The sequence below is a fragment of the Malania oleifera genome, chromosome 8 (genome assembly GCF_029873635.1).
Source record: "Malania oleifera isolate guangnan ecotype guangnan chromosome 8, ASM2987363v1, whole genome shotgun sequence".
Taxonomy (NCBI): domain Eukaryota; kingdom Viridiplantae; phylum Streptophyta; class Magnoliopsida; order Santalales; family Ximeniaceae; genus Malania; species Malania oleifera.
The window spans coordinates 32,773,335-32,797,950 of record NC_080424.1 but is presented as its reverse complement, the minus strand read 5'-3'; the positions used below and the strand labels follow the sequence as shown (position 1 = coordinate 32,797,950).

Genomic DNA, 24,616 nt, shown 5'->3' with positions numbered 1-24,616 from the left:
TTTTAATTTTAAATTTGTATGCATTTGAACAAAATTAGGTTTAGTTCATGTTGCATTTTATCCACAAATTCAAATTTAAAATTTGGATTCCAATATAATTAAAAATAAAAAACATTAATGATGTATAAAATATGAAGAATTGCAAGAAAATTGTTCATCTTTGATTAAAATTCCAAACATAACCATCACCTAAATTGATATCAATTCATGTAATGTGAGCACCTAAATAGGATCATAAGGTTTGGTTTTTTGCAAAGTGTTTGGCCCTAAGCGAACATTTACTCGGTGAATCTTTCTATACTCGAGACCATATTCTTATAGATTCATTTGGATCTAGGGAAAAAAAAAAAAAATGAGGGAAAATAAAATAAAATATAAAAAAATTGCTATTGTTTGTTTGGTTATCCAAAAAAAAAAAAATAGCAAATGGGTAAGCAAAAAATTTATGCTACATGTCATTGTTCTTTGATTTCTGTTTTTTTTTTTTAATTTATAAATTAGAAATTCAATCAAAGGAAGCGCAAAATTAGTATAGTTATTGTTTGAGGAGATGGAAGAAGCACAAATTAATATAGCTCCCCACCTGCAAGGAAGGAGTTCCAACTATGAAATATCATATTCACTGTTGTTGAATATCTATGTATATAGTTCTTGTTTTAATTTCATATAATTATATGGTGCAGAAAACCAAGTCATATAAATACATCCAGGCATGCCATTGCCTGTGACGTTAATGCATCAATATTGTCTGAAGAGTAGCAGCAAAAGATACTTTTATTTTATATGTCACGCAGAGATAGTATAAATACTATATGCTTCAAGCTAGCAGTGCTCTCCATTGACCTACCTGCATGATTAATGCCAACCAAACAAGAAACAAGTAAAAATCAAGTCAATGAAGCATCCGGGTTTCAAATCTATTTCTTTTTCGATTAGCTATATGTAGGTAAAGATTCAATCACAGAGGCAGAAATGTGTGGTTTATCATTATTCTTTTGCTGTTCCACAGATATCGAAGAGATCGAGTGTTTTTGAGAATTTATGTCAGATGCAATTTAGTATAAATTTAAAGAAAAGGCAATAAGTCAGTTACCCAAGATGAAGTTTCTTCTTGTCTGGAAGTGAGTAGCCAGGTCCATCCTCCAGAATATTTGGGTGAAAGAAATTGCGAGATTCATAGGCCTGAATTGCATTCAACCCTTGCCCAGCCGCTATGCTTAATTGCTGAAACCTCTCAACTTCTGCAATCTGAAGTTTTGAAAATGTTCCATATGTTGAATTGTATTTGTTCTAAAGGTCGAAGAAGCAATATTATCAAATTCTACTAGTAACTGCAAGAGTGCTAAACTGGAAGTGATGGCCCAATCAGTGAAATTTTTTGAACTTTTGCTGTAGTATAATCACATACAACACCAAAATAAAAAACGTGGGTATCATCACAGTAAACTAAATAAAACTGTCCCTCGGTTAGGTAAGTTTTTGTATGGCCACACACATGACAGCTGAAGTGGAAATTGGGGGAGAACCATATGAATGCCAAATAATTGTGGTGATGCCATCTCAAATTGTACTCACCTATTTAAAGATGTCCTTCCCTATCCCAGTTTCTTCCCTTGTATGAATAAACTGATTCATGTAGGCTGAACAAAATTTCTTACATCACTGCCCCCAATCAAACATCATCAGCTCCAATCAAAATGTTATTTTTTTTTTAATAAAATTAATATTTTATATTTAAATTTTTACCTAATTTTATAATTTAATTATATTCTCACTTCCTTGTGTTAATTTATATCCCACACTAATTGCATGTTTAAGAATCACAGAAAATGGGCGTGGAAATCTGATGCATCAGAGCATATTTTCAAGCAAGATTTTCATGTTTGATATTTTGAGAAGGCGCTGTTTCAACCTTGACTTGATTCATACAGACCAAAGTGCGAAGTCATAAACCCATGTAATAGCAATTGATGAGCAAGAGTAGTCCACTACTATTTTAGGGTTTGGTACTCGACAGTAGGGCAAAGCCCTAAATCATGAATCAGGGGTGGTCATTGTAACTATATGTTTGGTATGTGGGAATGGAATGAAAATGACTTTATCAGCAAGAGTAATCCACTTCTATTTTAGGGTTTGGTGCTTAACAGTAGGGCAAGGCCCTAATTATGAAGGGGTGGTCATTGTGACTATATGTTTGGTATGTGGGAATGGAATGAAAATGAATTTATCGCTTCATTTCTTGGTATTCTTCATTCAGTTTTTCATGCATTTTGTTCCATTCTAATCTCATTCCACTCCACAAACCAAAAATGACCTCCCCTTCCAATGATGTTGACGTAGGTTGCATTTGAAGCCAAACGACTCTTCTTTCATGCGGTTGTGTACTTATATGTGAGGTTTCATTTCTCACAAAATTCTAGCCATTTTATCAAACAGTGACAAAGCTTCTGTTTTTGGTGAGCAATAATCATCCTAGGATAAAATGCACATTAACTTCTCACATGCATAACAGTTGAAAGCATGAAGAAAGTATACTTGTGCAAAAAGTACCTTATTTCGAAGGAACGCGTTTTCCTTCTCTAGTTCTACTTCCTGGGAATTAAGAGTGTTTCCACAATTAATTAGTCAGTAATGAATTTTTCTTACCCCACATGTGGGAGCAACGATTTGAACAAAATAGAAAATACAAAAATTGTATGATGTCTTGTCGAATTCCACGCAAATTCAAATCCAAAGCTTGAACTCCATACAAACATGGCAATCAAGTAATTGAAGAATAACAAAGACAGGCAAACTAAGGATCAAGCAGCAGAGGGTGTATTAAGAGATATTACCCTTTTTTGAAAACATTCAACTTCAGCCAGCAACATTTCATGCTGTTACATTAAAAAAAAAAAAAGACAACATTAGACTGAAAGAAAGAAACTGATACAGTTAATATGTCAAAAGCTGATTGATACAAAAAAAATGTATCCAGTTGTAAAGGAAAATAGTAGTGCTAAAAATGTTAGAGCACTTGTTCACGCCATATGGGTATAAATGTAATCAACTTTCTTCAAAAAGCATGCGTACATGTCAAATTACATGCATACAGTTGAACCAATATGAAATAAATTATGTATCTATAGTTCAATGTGCCACTTTAAATTGCATGATAAAACATTCCATGTTTGAATAAACCAAAGGTAAAAAAAAGAAAAATAGGTCTTTTTGTTGATCCCATGCGCATAGCTATTTTGGTTGTTTCTTTTATTCCATGAGGGCCGTCAAATATTTTTCTCTGGCATGATTAGTGATTGTGAAAATTTGGTGGCAGTTTTCTGTCTTCAACTGCATGTATTAGTTGTCATATCGATCTACTACAGTACAGACAGATTAAGTTATCAAAATAGAACAATCATTCAACCTGAGGGTCGTTGCTAAGCCACTATTGCATTTTCACGAAGAAAGTGATTTGTGCAATTTAGGTTCTAAGGCCAACAGATGATATAAGCAGCTTTTAAAAATATTTTTGCCTCAATTTTTATGGTTTCTGTCTTTGATCAGGAGAATTTCAAACCTCATTCTATTCTTGTTGGCCTCGATATCAGTTTATTTATTTTCCGGAGGTTTGGGAGGTTTGAGATGAAAATCCCTGCATTTTTTTTTTTCTTTTTGTTTTTTATTAGTAAGAAGAGAGACTTTTCATCGCATTCAGGTAGGTAAGTATATTGCAAGAGAGTCTATATAGATATAGAAACCCTACACAAAGCACTCCCCTCAAGTCAAAGACAGTGTAAAAAGGAAATGTCAAATACTCTTAACACAGGAATAACTCCTCCCACCACCACCAATTGATCAGCGAAGCAATAATTCTTGATATGATTATTCAATGCCTACCCAATTTTCACCAAAGCATTATATGATTAAAAGTATCTTTGATTTTCCACAGCCTTCTCACTAACTTGGACAAGAATGTAGTTGCAACCATAGATTCATTGAAAATTAAACCTTTATTGACAAGCCAATGTCAACTCAACCCAATGCTAATTAGTTGAAGATTTCCTGTGACTCGGGGGTTGCCAGAAGGTTTGCATTGTTAGAGTCCATAATTCAAATGGATTCATAGAACAAATGATGTACTATTTCCTAACTATCTATTTATACTTCTCATGTACCCGCAAAACGTGGCTTACGAGCCTGATGCAGAGAACCAGAATCTAATACAATTTTGGTAAAAAGTGGCTCACCAACCTAGAGCAGAGAAAACATGGTCTTAACACAATTTTTTGTGGCTTGGTGGGCAATGCTAAATGGGGATTCATGTACCTCTTAGATGAATGAGGATTGAAGGGAAAATGTTTTACTTGAAATTTGAACCAGAAAATTGGAGAGCTTTCATTCATATTTTGAAAAAGAGTAGGCTAAGATTTTTAGGTCATATTTAGTTCGTGGAATGAAATGAGATTGAAAAATATTAAGAAATCAAATGAGAAACTCGAGTCCATTCCTTTCCTAGGTACATATTGTAACTCCAATGTTTGGTATGCTAGAATGGAATGGATGAGGAGAGAAAAGAAATGAAAATTATATGGCGATTGTACACATCTAATTTTGTCTAAGCCTACTTTGAGCCCTCAAGGACACCAGTTAGGGTCTCCATACCCATTGTTTAGGGGTTTGTGAGCCCGTTTTCTTGAAATCGGGCCTCTTGGCTATTTTCATTGAATTTTCTTTGCATTTTTGCATCATTTTCCTTTCTAGTAGATTAGTTCCCTTTCGATTGAATAAAAGCTTTTAAAACTCCCTTACTTGTTTTCATTTAAGTCTTTAAGAAATTAGAAAACCAAAAAATGTCCTCCATTGAGCATAAATACAAAGAAAAGATCTTCTTTTCTCCCCTTACTTTTCCCCTCTCCCCCCTCCCCTTAATTTAATGGTTTCTCAACTTCTTTTAGAGTCTTTCCATACTCAGCTTCCCTTAAAGCTTCACTCTCTTCACTTATCCTCCCATTTTTACAAAAATAAAAAAGATAAAGGGGTGTTGTTCTCGAAAGTTTGCATGTGTTACATCTTCACTTTCTCAAATGTCATTTTCAAAACTCAAAACATCCATATTCTAGCTAAACATCATAAAACCAACACAAAATCATTAAACTCCACCTTCATGGCATTTTCATTTGCATAACATGCATGAAGTCATCAAATTTGAATCATAAAACCTACACACAAAGCACAAAAACATGGAAAGTTCACACAAGCATCAAACTCAAACCACATAACTTCACTTTCATCAAATTCAATTTAATTCTTCAAATTAAGAATCAGTTAAGCTATAAAATTCTTCAATTTTGGAATTAGGGCTCAATTGACCATTTTATTGCAAAATTAGGGTCAAAATAAACCTTGATTTAAAAAATTAAGGCCCAATTGAACTTCAATCTTTCAAATTGAGCTCAATCAAACCTTGAATCCCAAAAATCAAACCCCTTGCCAAGCCTGCCTTTTAAACTCAATTTGAAACCAAACTCGTGCATTGACACCAATTAACACCATATTCACCAAATTAATGTCCAATTCACACACTATATGCCCAGAATTCACACAATTTCACACATACAATTCACATACTATCCCCAATTTCACTCAATTTCATTTTTAGCACATTTAATCACCCAAATGTCTTTAAATCACACAGTCACACTCCCTAACCTCCCATTTCACTAACTAATCATGCACACATGCACACATAGAATTTATTCCCTTGAGCTCACACCCAAACTCCCATGCACTCCCCCACACTTTATCCTCTCCCTTTAACCATGGCATATTTCCTCTAAACCTTTGCCACATGGCACCATCTCCCTTTTTCAATCAAAACCAACACAAAAATAATTGTAAAATAAGTGTTAATTTGGAGATTTCTTCCAACCAATTGCAAAATATTTGGAAAACAAAATAATCAAATAAAGAGGAAAAATGGGAAGCTATTTAAGGGGCATGAACCGTTCAAAAGAATTGGGGGGGTGGGGGGGGGGGGGGTGGCACTGCATTTCAAAGGACTCTACACATTAGACTCTCTCCTCTCCCCCTTAATTCTATTTTAATCATTCTCGATTTCCATCAAAGAAACTGGAAGGTTATTGAAGAAGAAGAAGAAATCAAAGCTGCAAGAAGACAACAAAAGTAGAGAATGGAAAGATAAGGCAGCAGAGAGCAGTAGCTAATATAGGAGAATCAGAGAATTAGGGATGAAGCTTGAAAGAGCAGATTAAAGAATCCAGAGTGCTGAACATAGGAAAGTCTGAAGATTAAAGGTGAAGATAGAGGATCTCGGATTCAGGTTCCATCTAATTTTTTTAGTCAGTTCAGCCATTTAGCTCTCTAAATTCTACATTATACTAAAATTAATGCCTGTTGGTTAGTGAATGCGATCAAAGCAGGAGAGTTTGAAGGTATTTGAATGGGATACTATGTTTTTGAAGTCAGATTTTTCAATATATTTTTTCCAAAATTGACAAACATGCTGTTTTTTTAGGAAGAAATAATCTGATTGATATATGCGTAAATAAAGCCCATTTAATGATTTGAGAAAAATCAGAAATGAAACTAAGTACATCAAGGTATGTAAATTTGGAAATCTAATTAAAAGTGATCAGGCATGTGACAAGTTTCAAAATTAGAACCGAATTTTGAGTGTGTTATCTGTCTAATTTGAAGTTAGAATGGACAAGTGAATTAAACATAGGGTGAGTTTTATTTGTTAGTTGAGAACTAAATTTTAGGAAGAAAATGAAAAAAAAAAGAGTTTAGAATTAAAAGTCAGAGCATGAAAATTAGAAACAGAGCACGAGAGTAGATGAGAGACAGAAGAAGAGGAGAGAAAGAGATGAGAGAGCAGAGGAGAGAGAGCAATGAATTGTTGAGGAGAGAGGGCGGGAGGGTGGGGGGGGGGGGGGAAGAGGAAGGAAGATACAGAGAGACACAAATTGCAGAGAAAATAAAATAAAAAAAAACAAAAAAAAAAAAACAGAGTTGAAAGAGTAGAGATAGAGAGTAATGGATGAAAGAGAGTAGAGAGAGAAAAAACAAAAAAAATAGCCAAAGAAGAGTAGAGATAGAGAGTAATGGATGAAAGAGAGTAGAGAGAGAAAAAACAAAAAAAATAGCCAAAGATGATCTTTGGTGAGTTAGCAGCAACTGACGACGTCGGCTAGTTGTTGGCCATCTGCGGCAGCGGTGTGAGCTGGCCTTACTGCAGTGATGGAGGCCGTTTAACCTTTTACGTACATGAACAGGGAAAAGAAAGAGGGGAAGATACGTCCGGTGGTTGACACATGGCCATGCCACGTGTTAGTGCTTTATTAGTTTGATAAGAATCACTAAAAAATGTAGAAAAATTAAGAAAAATTCCTGATAATTCCTTTAAAAATCATTAAAAATTGTATAAAAATTCTAAAAAATAGAGAAAAATTTAGGAAAATTTGTAGGATATTTCTTGTATGTTTTTTTTTTTTTTTATAATCATTTTTCAATGTATTTTGACTTTTAGTGGCTTTTCTTGCATGTTTGAGTGTGTTTCTTGATGTTTGGCTACATGATTGCATGTACTCATTTGCTTGTGTGTGCATGTGCACCACCCCTATAAGGGGCCTAATGAAATGAGTTTATTTAGTCCTCAATCATCTCTTGAGGGGCAGAGGGTTTAGCAGAATCACTTTAGGTTCACTTGATGGTGATTATATTAAACTCTCTAAATTTTGCGTGCACCATTCGTGTATGCCATGCATGTATGTTTGTATATGTGATTATGTGCATGTTTGCATAGTGTGTTGCATGTCTACTCATATATATGTATTCTGTGTGTTAGTTTATCATGTTTTTTTGCGTCTCTTTTGTCTTTGTGTGTTAGTATGCTATTTTGATCCGAATAAACCAACATCCATAATGAATTTTCCTCTAGTATTGGGGGTTATGTCTTTGCATACCTTTGAGAAATTGGAGGTGGGTGGGGATTTTGTCTAATGCAAGGCTTCCCAATATCTAAAGGTTAGGTAAATGAGACGTTTAAAATAAGAAGAGCACAATAAATTAATCCTCATGGGGGATTGTTGGGGTTGTGTCTTCGCACACCTTGGAGATCCTTAGGTGAGGATAGTTTTTGTCTTTCATAGGGCTATCCAATAGTTAAAGGCTTTGTAAATGAATAAAATGAAAGAAATAAAGTCTTGATCAGTTGAATTTGAAGGCAATCTTAGACTAATCATGTATTATTTGATGAACAAATGTGTAGGGGGTGCTGGTACCTTTCCCTCGCATCACTGACTGCTGAACTTGATTCTGGTGACGCAGACCTTAACTACCGTTCCTTTGGCCTTAGGTTTGACTTAAAGACCAATCAATCAGAATGAATTAGGTGATCTAACCATACCTATAAAAAATAAATGGTAAATGGCGACTCCTTGGACTTTATGGATCCCATTTCTCGCAGTCACCATTGTTCCTCTACACTTTTACTGCATACATTGACACCTCCTCAATTATCAAACATTTCTCATTTATCGAGATCGCCATTCCTCCATGCATGGTCCGCTCTGGGATATGTCGACAACGACTATGTACAATTATAAAGGCCAATTCCATTCCCTTCTTGCATAGGATACAAATCATAAAGAGTATGGTCCTTAATAGCCAAATTGTTTTGTGGTAATTTCTTTTTGTGCCTTCTAAATCGGGGAAAAAAATTATTAGGGAGAGAGGGAAATTTCTTCAAATTGGAATAAAATAGTATGGAAAATGTTAGTCAGTTTGTCCTGGACAAGTACATAGAGATCAAAAGAAGTTTCTTGAAACTTTGACGGTGATTCTCGAGTTACAAATCTCTAAGGAGAATAGTGGTGATGGTAGTTCTCAAATGTGGAAGAATGTAGTGTGAGGTTAATGGCATGAAAAAAGATACGGGGTACTTGGTATATAGAAAAGTGCTTTTCATAAATAGGGTCGACAATCTTCAAAATAAGATGTTGTAACTTGCTATATCAGAGGCAAATAACTAGGAAAACAAAATATCATCCATTTTGGGTTTGAAATATTATGTGTCCACTTGGATTTAGTGCTTGGTATCTAGGGGGTCAAAAGTCGATGTTTTGAATGTGTATTGCATAGAATTAGGATTCATGCATTTAACATCAAGAGCAGAATGGTACTGTGGTACAACTACTAGCCAACAAAAAAATGACCAAGTGGAGATGTAATATTTCGAGCCCACAATGGATGATATTTTGTTCCCCCAATTATTTGCCTCTGATATAACAGGTTGCTACATCTTATTTTGAAGGTGCTGACTCTGTTCATGAAAATGACTTCTCCATAGCGCCTTTGGGTGTGGCTAGGGGGTTGGACAAGGAGGGGTACAAGACTCAAGTGTGTTAACTAGTATTTGGGTGAGGCTTGATCTTGAACATAGGATAGTTTCAAATGTGAAAGGAAGAGCAGTATTTAGCATATTGAGCAGCCAACATGCTGCATTAGCAGCTCCAGAAGATAACAAGTGTTGTTTGGTTGATGGTGGAAATAAGAGACCTTAAGTTTTGGAATGTAAAAATGGTTTAACTAGAAAAAGAATTAGAAAAGGTGACAATTGGATTGTGGAGTGATTTGTCAAACATTGGGCTGTCTCAAAGGTTGCACCCCCTCCCCATCTAATCATTTGCTCCAAGTGGGTTGTGGCATGGCTTGCAATACTTTATCATCCTTTTGCTGGTTTGTTACTATAAATATCTTTGTCTGGTACGCCTCCTATGGATAGTGATGTAAAGTGTAGGGATTTTTGTTGTTGTGGTAGTTTGGCTTTGTTCTAGTTGCTAGGGGTGATGCAATTTTTTTTTATAATGATGAAGGTAACAATAGGGGAGGTACATGTGAGTTGTCACGAGCTAAGCTTGTTCAGGGCATTATGCTTGCCTGTGACCACTTGCCTCGTGTGTTTGGGATGGGTTTCCATCATGTAAATGCTAGTGTAGGGTTATTTTCCAGTATTTATTTCATTGTATGCCAAATAAGGCAGTATGACTCCTCGGTCACTTTGATGTTTCCTAGTGCCAGAGTGAGAATAGCCTAGAAAGCTCTTTAGGGGAGGGTGAGTGTTCATTAGTCATTGTAAAACTCACTAGCTATTGTCAACGTGTTTAGCCTACTAGCCTCCCTCGCTAAACACATGATGTCAACAGAGGTGTTGTTAATGAATTATGTTTGCTTCAATGTTTGCTACTTGCTTGCCACGACTTTCATGAATTGATGTTTCTGCTGCTATTTGAATGAATGCTAATGAAAGTGTTTCGTGGATGAATGTTGGTAAACGATAGGCTGGCTAGTTAAGCAAGAGTGCTTTAGCAAGCGCCGCATGACCCTTCACAAGGGTGTGAAAATAGTCAGACCATGACACTTGGTATCAGAGCCCAAGGCTCAGTTGCTACGAGAATTCAGTTACCTTCGTTGTGGGATTTGGAAAGTTTTGATAAGTGACCATGGCACCAAACAATGCTGAGAGGATCAGCGTGCTGGAAGCATAGGTTGAGGCAACAACCAATACTGTGGCTGCGGAGGTGGCCCAGATAAGAGAACTTGTTGATGAAGTGATGGGATCATAAAAGCATCAAGAAAGTTTGCTAGGTGAGATGTTAGAGGACTTTCGCCATACAGTGGAAACTTTGCAATCTCGGATGGTGGATCTAGATGTAAAGCTGAATCAGATGGTTTTTGCTATGGGAAACTCCAACACTCCGGGAGTTAGCAAGACCAAGGTACTAGAACTCAGGACGTATGGGGGTGCCCGGGATGCCAAGGAGTTGGAGAACTCTTGTTTAATGTGGAGCAATACTCTCGCGCTGTGAGGATGGCCTCAAAATAGGCAAAGGTGAATACGACGACCATTTACTTGGTTGGTGATGCCAAACTGTGGTGGCGTACCAAGTACCAAGAGATTGAAACTGGACACTGTGTAATCGACAGTTGGGCAGACTTGAAGAGAGAGCTCAAGGCCCAATTCTTTCCTGATAATGTTGAGTATAATGCAAGGAGAAAACTGAGAGATTTCAAGCATACGGGGTTGATTAAGGAATATGTGAAACAATTTTCTGCTTTGATGTTGGATATTCGGGATATGTTGGAGAAGGACAAGTTGTTCTATTTTCTAGAGGGGATGAAACCGTGAGCAAGAACTGAACTTCATAGGCAAAGGGTTCAAAACTTGTCTACTGCACAAGCTGCTGTAGAACGCTTGACTGACTACGCTGGTGATGATACTGCTTCATCTAAACGGTTTGGCAGAGAGGGAAACGGTGGAAAGTCTTTCAAGAAAGGCAAACCCAAGAGTGGGGGAGCCGACTCTAAATCATCAACCTTAAAGGAAGCTTCGTTGTCTCAAGGGTTCAACACACCCAATGGAAAGGGGAAGAGTAAATTTTCATGCTACTTGTGTGGAGGGACTTCATAGAGTGAGTGAGTGTCAACACAAGGAATTACTCAATGCCTTACAAGCTTCCACTTCGGGAAAGTGGTGGAAAGCGAGGAGGAAGAGGATGATGCCCCGGAGGTGGGTTCAATGCGGCTGGTGAACGCATTGGAAAAGCAGGCAAAAGCATCGACAGTTACACAAGCAAAAGGGTTAATGTTTGTGGACTAGAGGGTAAATGGGAAGAGTACCTGCGCTATGGTGGATACGGGGGCTACTCATAATTTTGTTTTGCAGTTGGAAGCATGGAGACTCAACTTATCCTTAAAGAAGGATACAGGACACATGAAAGCAGTTAACTCTGTAGCCCAGCCTACTTTGGGAGTAGCCAAGCAAGTGACTGTGAAGCTTGGACAGTGGAAAGGTTATGTGAATTTCATAGCGGTGCCATTGGATGACTTTCTAGTCATTCTAGGAATGGAGTTCCTAAGGGCGACGAGGGCAGTGCTGATGCCTTCGGCTGGTTCCCTGTGTCTGATGAGAGATCACTCGTGCATGGTGCAAGTCGTTGTGATGAAAGGAGACGACAGGAAGTCCTTTTCAGCCATACAACTCAATAAGAGATTGGGTCAGGGTGAGCAGACACGTCTAGCCACGGTGGTGGTAGACAAAGAAGTAGGCCAAGAGCTGGAGCCTACGACCATCCAAGCGGTGTTGGATGAGTACAAGGAGGTGTTGTCGGATAAGCTACCTCACAATTTGCCTTCACAATGGACTGTGGAGCATGAGATCGAGCTGTTTCCAAGAGTGAAACCACCTGCAAAAGGGCCATATCAGATGGCGCCTCCAGAGCTAGCAGAATTGAGGAAGCAACTTGATGAGTAATTGGACGCGGGATATGTTCGCCCTTCCAAAGCACCATTCGGAGCACCGGTGCTGTTTCAAAAGAAACATGATGGGAGTCTGCGGATGTGTGTAGACTACCGCGCGTTTAACAAGGTGACAGTGCGCAACAAGTATCCTATTCCGTTGATTGTTGATTTATTGGATCAGTTGAGTCATGCCAAGTACTTCACTAAACTTGACTTGAGGTCAGGCTACTATCAGGTGGGATTGCTGATGGGGATGAGCCAAAGACTACTTGTGTGACACGGTATGGGGCATATGAATTCTTGGTGATGCCATTTGGGTTGACAAATGCTCTTGCAACATTTTGTACCTTGAGGAACCAGGTTTTTCGTGAGTACCTTGACAAGTTTGTCGTGGTGTACCTGGATGATATTATTGTCTACAGTTCCACTCTGGAGGAATATAAAGAGCATCTACGGAAGGTGTTAGATAGACTGAAGGGGAATAGTCTGTATGTGAAGAAAGAGAAGTGTTCTTTCGCTCAACGGAGCATCAAATTCCTTGGTTATGTGATTGAATAAGGTCATATCAAGATGGTTATGGAGAAGGTAAGGGCAATTCAAGAATGGAAGATCCCAACGACAGTGAAGGAGCTGTGTTCCTTTCTTGGCCTTGCCAACTACTATAGGGAGTTCGTAGAGGGGTATTCACAGAGAACGGCTCCTATGACAGAACAACTAAAGAAGGGTCATGGGTTGAACTGGACAGAGAAGTGCCAGGGAGCCTTTGATGACTTGAAGGGTGCCATGATGAAAGATCCGGTACTTGCTCTTTCGGATGTCATGAAACCCCTTAAGGTACAGACAGATGCATCAGGCTTTGCCCTTGGACGAGTCTTGTTACAGGAGGGACATCCTGTTGTGTACGAAAGCCATAAGCTTAGTGAAGCAGAGCGGAAGTACACAGCTCAAGAGAAGGAGATGCTAGCGATGATACATTGTCTTCATGTGTGGAGGCATTACTTACTTGGGTCAAGGTTTGTGGTGAAAATAGATAACTCAGGTTTTAGCCATTTCTTCACACAGCCAAAGTTGACACCCAAGCAGGGCCGATGGCAGGAATTCTTGGCAGAATTTGATTTTTCCTTTGAGCACAAGGTGGGGCGATTGAACCAAGTCGTGGATGCACTGAGTAGGAAGGCCGAGCTGGCGGCCTTACAAATGGTAGCACATTTGACTTTGAGTACTGTTACTGCAACGATGCGAGAGCGCATCAAGGAGAACTTTGCCAAAGATCCAATTGCGCAGAACTTAATGAAGCTCATCGAAGAAGGGAAAGCACGAAAGTTCTAGATGGAAGATGGATTGTTGATGACACATGGTAAGCGGCTCTTTGTGCCATGAGCTGGTGATTTGAGGAAGACATTGTTGAAGGAATGTCATGATACCATGTGGGCCGAACATCCAAGATGGCAGCGCACTTTGGCCTAATTCAAGCAGGGGTACTATTGGCCACACATGCGTGATGATGTGGTTGATTATACCTGAACTTATCTCACTTGCCAACAAGACAAGGTGGAGCGGAGGAAAATTGTAGGGTTGTTGGAGCCCCTACCAATAGCGTCCAAACTATGGGAAAGTCACCAACCTACCCAAAGTGGGAGTTGTAGGGTCTATACTTGTTATTATAGACAGATTTTCGAAGTATGGTACATTCATAGCTGCACCAAAGTACTGTTCGGCGGAGGAGACAATACAATTGTTTTTCAAGAATATTGTGAAATATTGGGGTGTTCCCCAAGACATTGTTAGTGACCGAGACTCAAGATTCACCGGCAAATTCTGGACAGAACTTTTCAGAATCCTCGGTTCACAACTTGAAATCTCTTCAAGTTATCACCCACAGACAGATGGACAGACGGAAAGATTCAATGGGCTACTAGAAGAGTACTTGCGCCATTTCATCAACGCAAACCAGAAGAATTGGGTGCAACTACTTGATGTGGCTCAATTCTGTTTCACTCAACAACCAACAAGAGTCCTTTTGAGCTTGTTACAGGCCAGCAGCCGCTGTTACCTCACACAGTGGATGAGCCGTACAGAGGAAAGAGTCCCAGGGCGTACATTTTCACTAGAGAATGGAGATAGAATGCTGAGATTGCCCGAACCTACTTGGAGGAAGCTACTAAGCGGATGAAGAACTGGGCAAATTAGGGGAAAAGACCGCAACACTTCAACATAGGTGACTTGGTGCTTGTTAAGCTCAATCTTGAACAGGTCAGGTCATTATGAGGACAAGATAGGAGACTACTTCGCAAATATAAAAGACCAGTCCCCATCTTGGCCAAAGTCGGGAAGGTCTCCTACAAAATCGACCCTCCGATTTGGATGAAAGTGTATCCTGTGTTTCACGTCAGCTGCCTCAAGCCGTACAACGCCGACACCGACGATCCAAGCAGAAGTCAGTCAACCAGAGCAGAAGTGAGTACAGTTCAACCTGACAGACGTGAAGTTGAAGATATCCTTGCAGACAGAGAGTTCATATCCTCAAGGAAGAAGCAGTAGGAGTTCTTAGTGGAGTGGAAAGGCCTTGGTGATGAAGAAATTAGCTGGGTTTTTGCGGAAGATATGCAACCGTTCGTGGACAAAGTTGAAGTGTACCTAGCGTCAAAGTCTACGAGGACGTCAACCGCATTATGCTTGCCTGTGACCGCTTGTCTCGTGTGTTTGGGATGAGTTTTCATCATATAAATACTAGTGTAGGGTTATTTTCCAGTATTTATTTCATTGTATGCCAAATAAGGCAGTATGACTCCTCGGTCACTTTGATGTTTCCTAGTGCCAGAGTGAGAATAGCCTAGAAAGCTCTTTAGGGGAGGGTGAGTGTTCGTTAGTCATTGTAAAACTCACTAGCTATTGTCAACGTGTTTAGCCTACTTGCCTCCCTTGCTAAACACATGATGTCAATGGAGGTGTTGTTAATGAATTATGTTTGCTTCAATGTTTGCTGCTTGCTTGCCACGACTTTCATGAATTGATTATTGTTTCTGCTGCTATTTGAATGAATGCTAATGAAAGTGTTTCGTAGATGAATGTTGGTAAACAATAGGTTGGCTAGTTAAGCAAGAGTGCTTTAGCTAGCGCCGCACGGCCCTTTACAAGGGTGTGAAAATAGTCGAACCGTGACACAAGTGTACGCATGTGTCCCATAGGGTAGAAGTGCTTCATTGGTTCTATGAAGCTACCATGGATCCTTTGTCCAAAGAAAAAGGTTGACTGTGATTCTACAAAAGTAACCACAACCCAATTAACACAAGCCTAATTAAATAATTATTGACATTTGAAGAGACTACAAATTGTAAATCACCACAGCTCTTATGAAAACATGCACTTCAAGAAATAACTTGATTTTTTTTCTCTTAGCATTTATTACCTTCTTTGATCGGATTCTTGTGATGCCTCTTTCAAGTCTATTCTCCAATTGCTTTAGCTCCTTTGGGGTTAGGGAATCCAAGCAATCACCCGTCAAATGCCTTTGAGCAAATGAGAAAAGTATGAGTAGATATACCTTTCGAGTGCTAAACTATAAATGGTAAAGTTTAGTTTTAATCATCATCCTTCACTACAAAAATGCGATACACATATGAAAATGAATCATGCCATCTAAATCTAAGAAGGAATTGAACTAATATACACATTTATTATCATTATTTGAACCTATGTATATATATATTTCAATTTTCAAAGAGGTTTTGATCAATCCAAATTGTTACTAGCAATAGCTGCATTATATTGCCTGGTAGTAGTGGGGCATAGTGAAAGAAATAAGAGATCAAGCACCTTCCAATGCCCTATTTCATGGTGAGGGTTTAATTTGTGAATCAAATTTATGGAATAATTTCTCTGTGTTTGTGTGCACATGAATGCCTCTGTGCATACATGGGAGTACTTAATGCCTCCGTGCATAGGGGAACATGACTTTGGGGAGATTTTTCCTTTTGAAAATAACAATTGAAATATTGTTAGATGAAGGGATAAGAATGTAATAAAGAAGACCTGAAAATCACAGGCAGTGGGTGTCTGAATGGAGGAAAGAGGGAAAAGGAAAAAAAAAAATGATGCAGCCTCAAAATGGGAAAGCCTAAAGAAAAATAAAAAAAAAATACCCTCATAACCTGCCAGCAAGAGATAAACCCCTTCCCCTGCAACTCAAAGCATGAACAAACTAGGAAAAAGGAATTTACAGCTATTAGAAAGCCATTTGATGAAATGTGGCTGAATTCTCTTGAACACCTGAACCACCAAAACAACTGAAGCAGAATAAAATTTTTAACCTGGGGTCTTCTAGGATGATCCTAGGTATCACAGTTCATAAAACGTCAATTTTAACGTTCATGCTTGATATTTCTTCTATTTGATATTTGTTGAGGAGCTTATTACCTCCACACAGAAATATTAATGTGTTGGAAATTACCTGTTATGATTCTCCAGCATTTGTATTTGTTGGTGCAGCTTTGCTGATTCTTGTCGATAGTACTATAGTTGCCCATTACACAAAAAAAAAAAATTAGAAAAAAGTAAACAGTAGAGAACGAAAATATTTTAGTTAGGTTCATATACTTCAATGTACATCCATCAAATAAAAGGAGAACTGTTGAGCTCAATTACTAATTATTGTGCCAAGAAAAAAAAAAACTACTTATTATTGTCACTGCAAGAAAAATGGTAAACATGCATAGTAGTTACAATTTTACATATGTGAGCTAAACTAAATCATGATGATTTAATTGTAGTGCTTGTCATGGATGAGATGGAAAAAGTGTTTTAAGACGAAGATCAGCATTGCTGGCGGATTTACGAGCATTGTCAGCATAAAGATTTAGCCACATGGTCCTCTAATTTCCTCTATATAATAAATCAATTAATATAGTTGATGAATTATCACATTGACAATAGATTCCTCAAGCTGTATCTTAACTAGGTGAATATTTGTGCAATAATGTGAAACCTAGGTCCCAATGCACAAAGACTCCACACAATATTTTGGTTCTAGTGAGGGCACTATTGAGCCTTACCTCCACATTCAGAGAGACTGTTTCTGTGACTTGAATATTTATGTAATAGAGAAATATTAAATCTATACATTGAACAATACAACTGCTAGAAAGAAAAAAATTCCAAGAATTATTCTAGTGGTATAACTACTTTCAAAATTATGTTCTTGAGAATCATGTCAAAAAAGCAATTTTTAATGGCCTAGTAGGTTTTCTTTTAAAAAAACATGCAAGATATGATAGGTGCTCAAAGTTTTATGAATCAGCAATAAAGCTACATCAGTTGACAGTTAAAACGCTTGCTTTTTCTTATATCTAATAAATGCAAGTTACTGTAAGCTTCATCATAAAAACAAAGTCTCCTACATATCCTGATGCAAGTGATACAATATGTCATAGTTCTGTCTCTCTCTCTGGCCTCCTACAGCATGCCAACACCCAATATAATTTTGAGCCAAACCTTGTCAGTCTCATTTCTTTCAGTTTTGCCACAGCATCAAGTATCAACCTCAAGCAATAGAACATTTAGCTTTGCTCTACCAGTATTGATGGGGAAGCTATAATTATTAGAGCATTCAAATGAAAACCCTCTTCATTTCTCCAAGATTTAAGGTAGATTGTTAGTCTTTTCCTTTACATGCTCATGGGTTCTGTTGAGGCTAAAAATGGAATGTCTGGATCTCCAGGAACAAATTTGGAGCCAGAAATTTCCTTCAAAAATCAACATTTTAAAATGGAGGAACCCTAAAAATAGAAGGTATGGGCTTTCAGAAAGAGAGAAAGGGACGCTAGAATAATTATATGGCAGCAAAGCAGGACCAAAGAAATGATTTACATAAAAAACAATCAACTATAGTGAACTCGTCAATTTGATTGCTAATCTTTTAATCTAGTACATAAACACCACTATATATAGGTTGGTCAATTAAATTGGACTGAGCTACTATGGTATATCAACCAATGTTTGACATGCTAGCTAAGACGGTGATGCGTCTGCAAAATATTTTGGCACTTCAACCACATTTATGGTTGACCAATTTGTATAAAATAGTGGCAACTTCATGTGGAACAGCATCGAGGATCTGCATCCATGAGAGATAAGAAGAGAAGAATGGGGAAGAAGAAAGAAGGAAGAGGAGAGAGGCGATACAAGGGGGAATCACGCATTCAATTCAATTCAAATTCATCAGCCAACTTCTACATGGCAACTTCACCTGTGATGCACTTAATGTTCAAATTTTTTCACACACAGCCAGTCCCAAGCCCGGGTAAAGGAGGAGGGTTGGGTTAGGTAGCTGACAGTCAGCGTAAAATTTGTTAGATCACTATGATATGAATCCTTACCGAATATTTGCTGGGGCATCCCCTACGAGTGACGCATTGCACTTGAACCACCTGGGTGTAGCGAAAAGTGGGCGAGGGTGGGCTAGGTCGTCGCTCCGAAGCGACACGCCGTGTCGGCGCCCAGGTACGGTGTCAAATATGCGAGGGTTCCTGCATCATTCTAGACGTGGGTAGGTAAAGATGTTAGTTCAAGAAACTAGAATTAGATTAGCAACTTGGAATATAGGGACACTTACAGGTAAAAGCATGGAAATTGTGGATACAATGATCAGAAGAAGAATTAATATAATTTGCCTTCAAGAAACTAAGTGGGTGGGGGAGAAAGTTAGAGAAATTGATAAATCAAGATTTAAACTTTGGTACACTGCAAAAAGAAAAACATAACAATGGAGTAGGCATTATTATAGACAAAAACTTAAAAGATAGCGTTGTGGATGTAACTAGAGTAGGGGATAGAATTATAAAAATCAAGATGGTATTAGGACAAGAGATAATAAATATCATTAGTGCTTATGCTCCTCAAGTTGGCTTAGCAGAAAATCTTAACAGACAATTTTGGGAAGATATGGATAGTATTAATGTATTACACAAGGCATACCAGGGATTGAGAAAATATTTATAGGAGGAGATTTGAATGGACACATTGGAAGAGATAATAAAAATTATGTGAGGATACATAAAGGATATGGATATGGTGACAAAAATGAGTCTGGGGAGATGATCTTAGACTTCGCTATGTCATATGATTTAAGTATAATGAATACTTGCTTTAAGAAAAGAGAAGAACACTTAATAGCCTTTAAAAGTGGACAAAATAGAAGTCAAATAGATTTTTTTACTAGGACGGTTGATCGTTTATCATGCAAGGATTGTAAAGTTATTCCAAGTGAAAGCCTAATCACACAACATAGAGTCTTAGTGTTAGATATGTGTATAAAAAAATGGAAGAAAAAAGATAAAATAAACTAGTGTAAGAGAACTAAATGGTGGAACCTAAAAGGAGAAAATATAATAAAATTTAAAGATAAAATGATCAAAGATGGGGATCGAACCATAGGAGATAGATACAAATACTCTTTGGAATAGATTCGCTAGCTCTATTAAAAAGATAACAAAAGAGATTTTAGGTGAATCAAGAAGAAAATTCTTGAATAGCAAAGAGAGTTGGTGGTGGGATAAAGATGTACAAAAAAGCATAAAGATAAGAAGAATTTGGTATAAAACGTGGCAAAAATGTAGAAATAGAGATAACTTTGAAAAATATACGGAAGCAAGAAAAGATGCAAAAAAGGCCGTTAGTGAAGCTAAATATAGATTATTTAATAGTTTGTATGATAGATTAGGTACAAAATAAGGGGAAAAAGATATATTTAAACTTGCTAAAGCTAGAGAAAGGAAGAGTAAGGACTTAAGAAATGTAAAACATATAAAAAGTGAGGATGATATTGTCTTGGTTAAGGACGAAGACATTAAAGAAAGATGGTGAAGTTACATTAGTAAGTTGTTTAATGAAAACCAAATAGAAGACTTAAACTTAGAATTGTCAAATGGGGAAAAAACTAAAAATATGAAATTTATTTAATGAAGTTAAGTTTGCACTAAAAAAGATGAAAAATGGGAAAGCTATGGGATCAGATAACATCCCCATTGAAGTTTAGAAATGCTTAGGTGATAACGGAATTATATGGTTAGCTAATTTATTTAATACAATTGTAAAAACTAAGAAAATGCCAGATGAAATGGAGGAAAATCACTTTAATACCTATATACAAAAATAAAGGAGATATTCAAAATTGTAATAACTATCGCGGAATTAAACTTATGAGTCATACGATGAAACTATAGGAAAGGGTAGTTGAACAAAGATTAAGGTTAGAAACGAAGGTCTCAGAAAATCAATTTGGTTTTATGCCTGGGAGATCTGCCACAGAAGCTATTTATCTTTTAAGAAGATTAATGGAAAAATTTAGGGAAAAGAAGAGGGACTTGCATATGATATTTATTGACCCTGAGAAAGCATATGATAGGATATCTAGGGAAGTTCTATGGTGGGTTTTAGAAAAAAAGGGTGTATGTAGTAGGTATACCGATGTCATTAAAGATATGTACGATGGAGTAATGACTAGTGTGTAAGGACTATAGATGGAGAAACTAGAGAATTTTCAATCACCATAGGTGTACATCAAGGATCTGCTTTGAGTCCTTATCTTTTTGCTTTAGTGATGGACCAATTGACTAAGAGTATTCAAAAGGAGGTCCCTTGGTGTATGTTGTTTGCAGATGATATTGTATTAATTGACGAAACTAGGGACGGAGTAGAGGTTGAGTTAGAATTATGGAGAGAAATTTTGGAATCTAGATGCTTTAGGATAAGTAGAAATAAGATAGAATATATGAAATGTAATTTTGGTAATGATAGGCGGAATATTGGAGACAAAGTTAAACTTGATGATGAAGAAATAAATAACACTTGTAAATTTCGATACCTTGGATCTATTATGCAAGTTGAATGAGAAATCAAAGATGATGTAATGCATAGAGTTAAAGCAGGTTGGGAAAAATGGAGAAGTGCTTCAAGTGTGCTCTTTGATCGTAGAATACCCTTAAAATTGAAAGATAAGTTTTATAGGACAACTATAAGACCAACTATGTTATATGGAACGGAATGTTGGGCAACGAAGAAACATAATATCCAAAAAGTAAAAGTTTCTGAGATGAGAATGCTTAGATGGATGAGTGGTATAACATTGAAAGATAAATTAAGGAATGAACATATTCGTGGTAAGTTAGGTGTAGCTCCTATAGAAGATAAGATAAGGAAGGGACAACTCAGATAGTATGGACGCTTACAATGTAGGCCACATAGTGCACCCGTGAGGAAGAGTGACTTAGATACTGTGGGGGGGTAGTAGATAGGGTATGAGTAGACCTAAAATACCTTGGAAAGAGATAGTGACTAAGGATTTAATATCCTTGAATCTATCAAAAGAAATGGTCCATGATTGCATAAATTGGCGAAAAAGGATTCATATAGCTGACCCCACCTAGTGGGACTAAGGCTTGGTTTTGTTTATTTGTTTGTTAATTTCTACATGGCTTTTACACACTATTTATAAAAGAGCAACTAATACATGAAATTACGTATTTACCCCTAAAGCTGGATGAAATTACAAACATAACTCTGAAATACACAAATATTACAAACAAGCCCCGAATACACATAATTCTGTACTAATTAAACTAAAGACATATAGTAAACTAATTAATTAAACATAACAACCCTTGTCTAGTTCTTCTCCTTTAATCACAAACAAGGATCAGTGCAATTGTTTGGTTTCTTGTCCAATATCACTACTCTAACCCAATAAAAGGTTAGTGGTAATATTGACACACAGGCCATACTTCTTGGTTTTAGTTACTTAATCTAAAGGAAAATTACAACGAATGAACAAATAGAATTGGTAACTCAAAATCTTGCTCTACAATTGATGTGGACAGCAACAGAGAAGAAGAGATAGAAAATTGATTGATTAGACAAAGAGAATAGGAAGAGAAAAGAGAGCAAAAAGAGGAGAAGAAGATAGAAAGAGAAAGCAAAGAGATGGGGGAAGGAGGAGGGAGATAATCAGACATGAGGGAGAGGGAAAGAGATTGGTGAGAGAGAGGGAAAGAGCAACGTGAGACTCAATTAGTCATCCAAAAATTAATCATCCCTAAAGTAATTAAAATTAATGATATAAAAAAATATCCTCAAACTAATGTAGAATTCTTATTTGAAATATTCAAACAAAATATGATCACCTAGAATTATCCTAATGCAATCTGCCATCAACTATTTTAGTTTGTGGTAAATCTAATAATCTAATGTGCAGATTAACATGCAAGCACTTGCCAAGTTCCAGAAATTCCCGAAGAGATCATTGGTATCAAAAAAATGAAAATAATTAAGTAAACTTTTCCAAGGAGAATGACCCATAACAAGTTTTCTATCACTATTTAGGCAAACATCAAGAGTCACTTAACAAAGGTTACCTTGCCCGTGGCTGCAATATTCTCATGACTGGGAATAAAAAAATGCTTTGTTAAAATAGGCAATCAAATATCCTCCAAGGTCAAATTGAGTGATGGGATGATGTTATTTATGTTACAGGTTTGACTCAATTTTATTGAGCGTTAAGAAATTAATTCAAAAAGTTAAGTAAACTTCAGTAGAGACAATTGCAAAATAAACAACGGAAATACCTCATTAGGTGCAAATGTCAAAATGACACCAAGTAATGACATTCCACTTATCATGTCACCAAAAAAACGCTAATAAAGTTGATGACTCTAGGGCACTAAAGATATACATGTTTGAACGACAAAACACTTAAATCTTAAAAACTTGGTGATTGGACTTCCAAAAATTGAAAAATATCAAAATATTTTTAATGGTATATTCATGGAAAAATGCAGAGACTGCCATTTCTAAAAGCTTCTTGGCGAAAAGAATGCCCCGCTTGAACTTGTACATGCAAAGATATGAGGATCAAGAAGAAATTCCTCCTGGAAATAAACAGAAAAAATATATTTTCATCTTTTCGTGAGATAAATTGAGCCTGCTTCTTGAGCAAAAACTAGAAGCATTCTTCAATTTCCTCAATTTGACAAAGTTGGTGGAAGACGAAATAGCCATCCATTGAAGGTGCCCAAAAGGCCAGAACAGATCATGGCAAAGAATTCATAAGCTATTGCAGAAGTGAAGGAATCTAATGACAACTAATAACTGATGACACGCCACAAAAGAATGGAGTGAAAAGGAAGAATCTGACTATAGGCAAGATGGCTTGAAGCATGCTGAAAATGAAAGACCTTCCAAACAATTTTTGGGTACAAGCAGCTAAACAACAATCTAAATCCTAAATCAATCAGAAACAACTTCAGACAACTGTTTGGTGGTAAGAGATTTCAAATTCTTAGGATGATTCGATATTCTCTATAAAATTATGTAAATTTTTTATGAAAAAGAAAACAGAGAGAGAAATATAGCTTTATTGGCTGCAAATATGAATCAAAAGGCTATCTTTCTTATCCAAAGGTCAGTCAATTGGAGATCTCAGTAGATCTGCACTTTAATGAAATGAAATCTTGGGAATAGAAAAGACTCGATGGGTCTAGATCATTCAAAGAAGTTGCACAAACTGACCAAGTTGAATCATGTTCTCCCACCAATCCAGACTTGAGGAAAATCTTTCTAAAGAAAAAGATTTTGGACCAAATGCACTAATCAAAAAGATACATTCATTAAGAGAAACTAAGTGGTGACCATGGTATGTGTACAGGTCTCAACCAACTCTAGTTACGTATTCTCATTTTTTTGGCTCATTGAGCCTTGTGCTTTTGTTCCATTGAGACCTACTCCATCCTTATATAACCAAGATATCCACAGTACATGCTCGATATCGGGTTGTGCTAGGCTGTCTTGTGTGATCTTTGACAGCGGAGGATGAGTTGTGCAGTTTGCCTTGAAGTAAAATTTCCACCAAGCAGTGGGGAATCCTTTGCAGACGACTTAAATACGTGACGGGGTATTGTAAATGGTAGAGTGGCTTTGTTTCCACAGTCCACCTAGATTCAATCCTATGTCACTCTGATTTGTCCCTCCCTAATTCAGGCAAAGAGGGTAGAGGTTTTAGACAACAATAAGAACACTTAACGCTTAAAACACACGAGTCTACTAAGGATAGAAGCGTGGTATCTATACTATAGGCCTGGAACACTTGAAAAAGGAAATGCAAGTGTACCATTACCATGCAAGCACAACAGGTCATCCATGGCTCGGTAGCAACACATAGCCGAGCACATGCATGTCGATGATGAATGCATATGATGAAGTGATGATGCTAATTGCACTTACCGCATATAGGCCAATGACCAATACATGAACAAGGGATGGCATG

The 24,616-nt window shown here is 37.2% G+C and overlaps 1 protein-coding gene across 2 annotated transcripts in view; it reads right to left on the bottom strand.

The window, feature by feature from the left end:
- Positions 1-572: 572 nt before the first annotated feature.
- Positions 573-24,616, bottom strand: part of LOC131162940 (agamous-like MADS-box protein AGL11) — a 63,281-nt gene continuing 39,237 nt past the window's right edge. The window contains exons 4-9 of one of the 2 annotated variants that reach the window (XM_058119568.1): positions 16,754-16,815; positions 15,713-15,812; positions 2,835-2,876; positions 2,551-2,592; positions 1,094-1,248; positions 573-847 (exon numbers count right to left, since the gene is read on the bottom strand). In XM_058119568.1, the coding sequence (XP_057975551.1) occupies positions 844-847; positions 1,094-1,248; positions 2,551-2,592; positions 2,835-2,876; positions 15,713-15,812; positions 16,754-16,815 (405 nt within the window). In that variant the 3' untranslated portion in view covers positions 573-843. The remainder of the gene's footprint in view (positions 848-1,093; positions 1,249-2,550; positions 2,593-2,834; positions 2,877-15,712; positions 15,813-16,753; positions 16,816-24,616) is intronic. The other variant, XM_058119569.1, reaches the window with a different exon arrangement.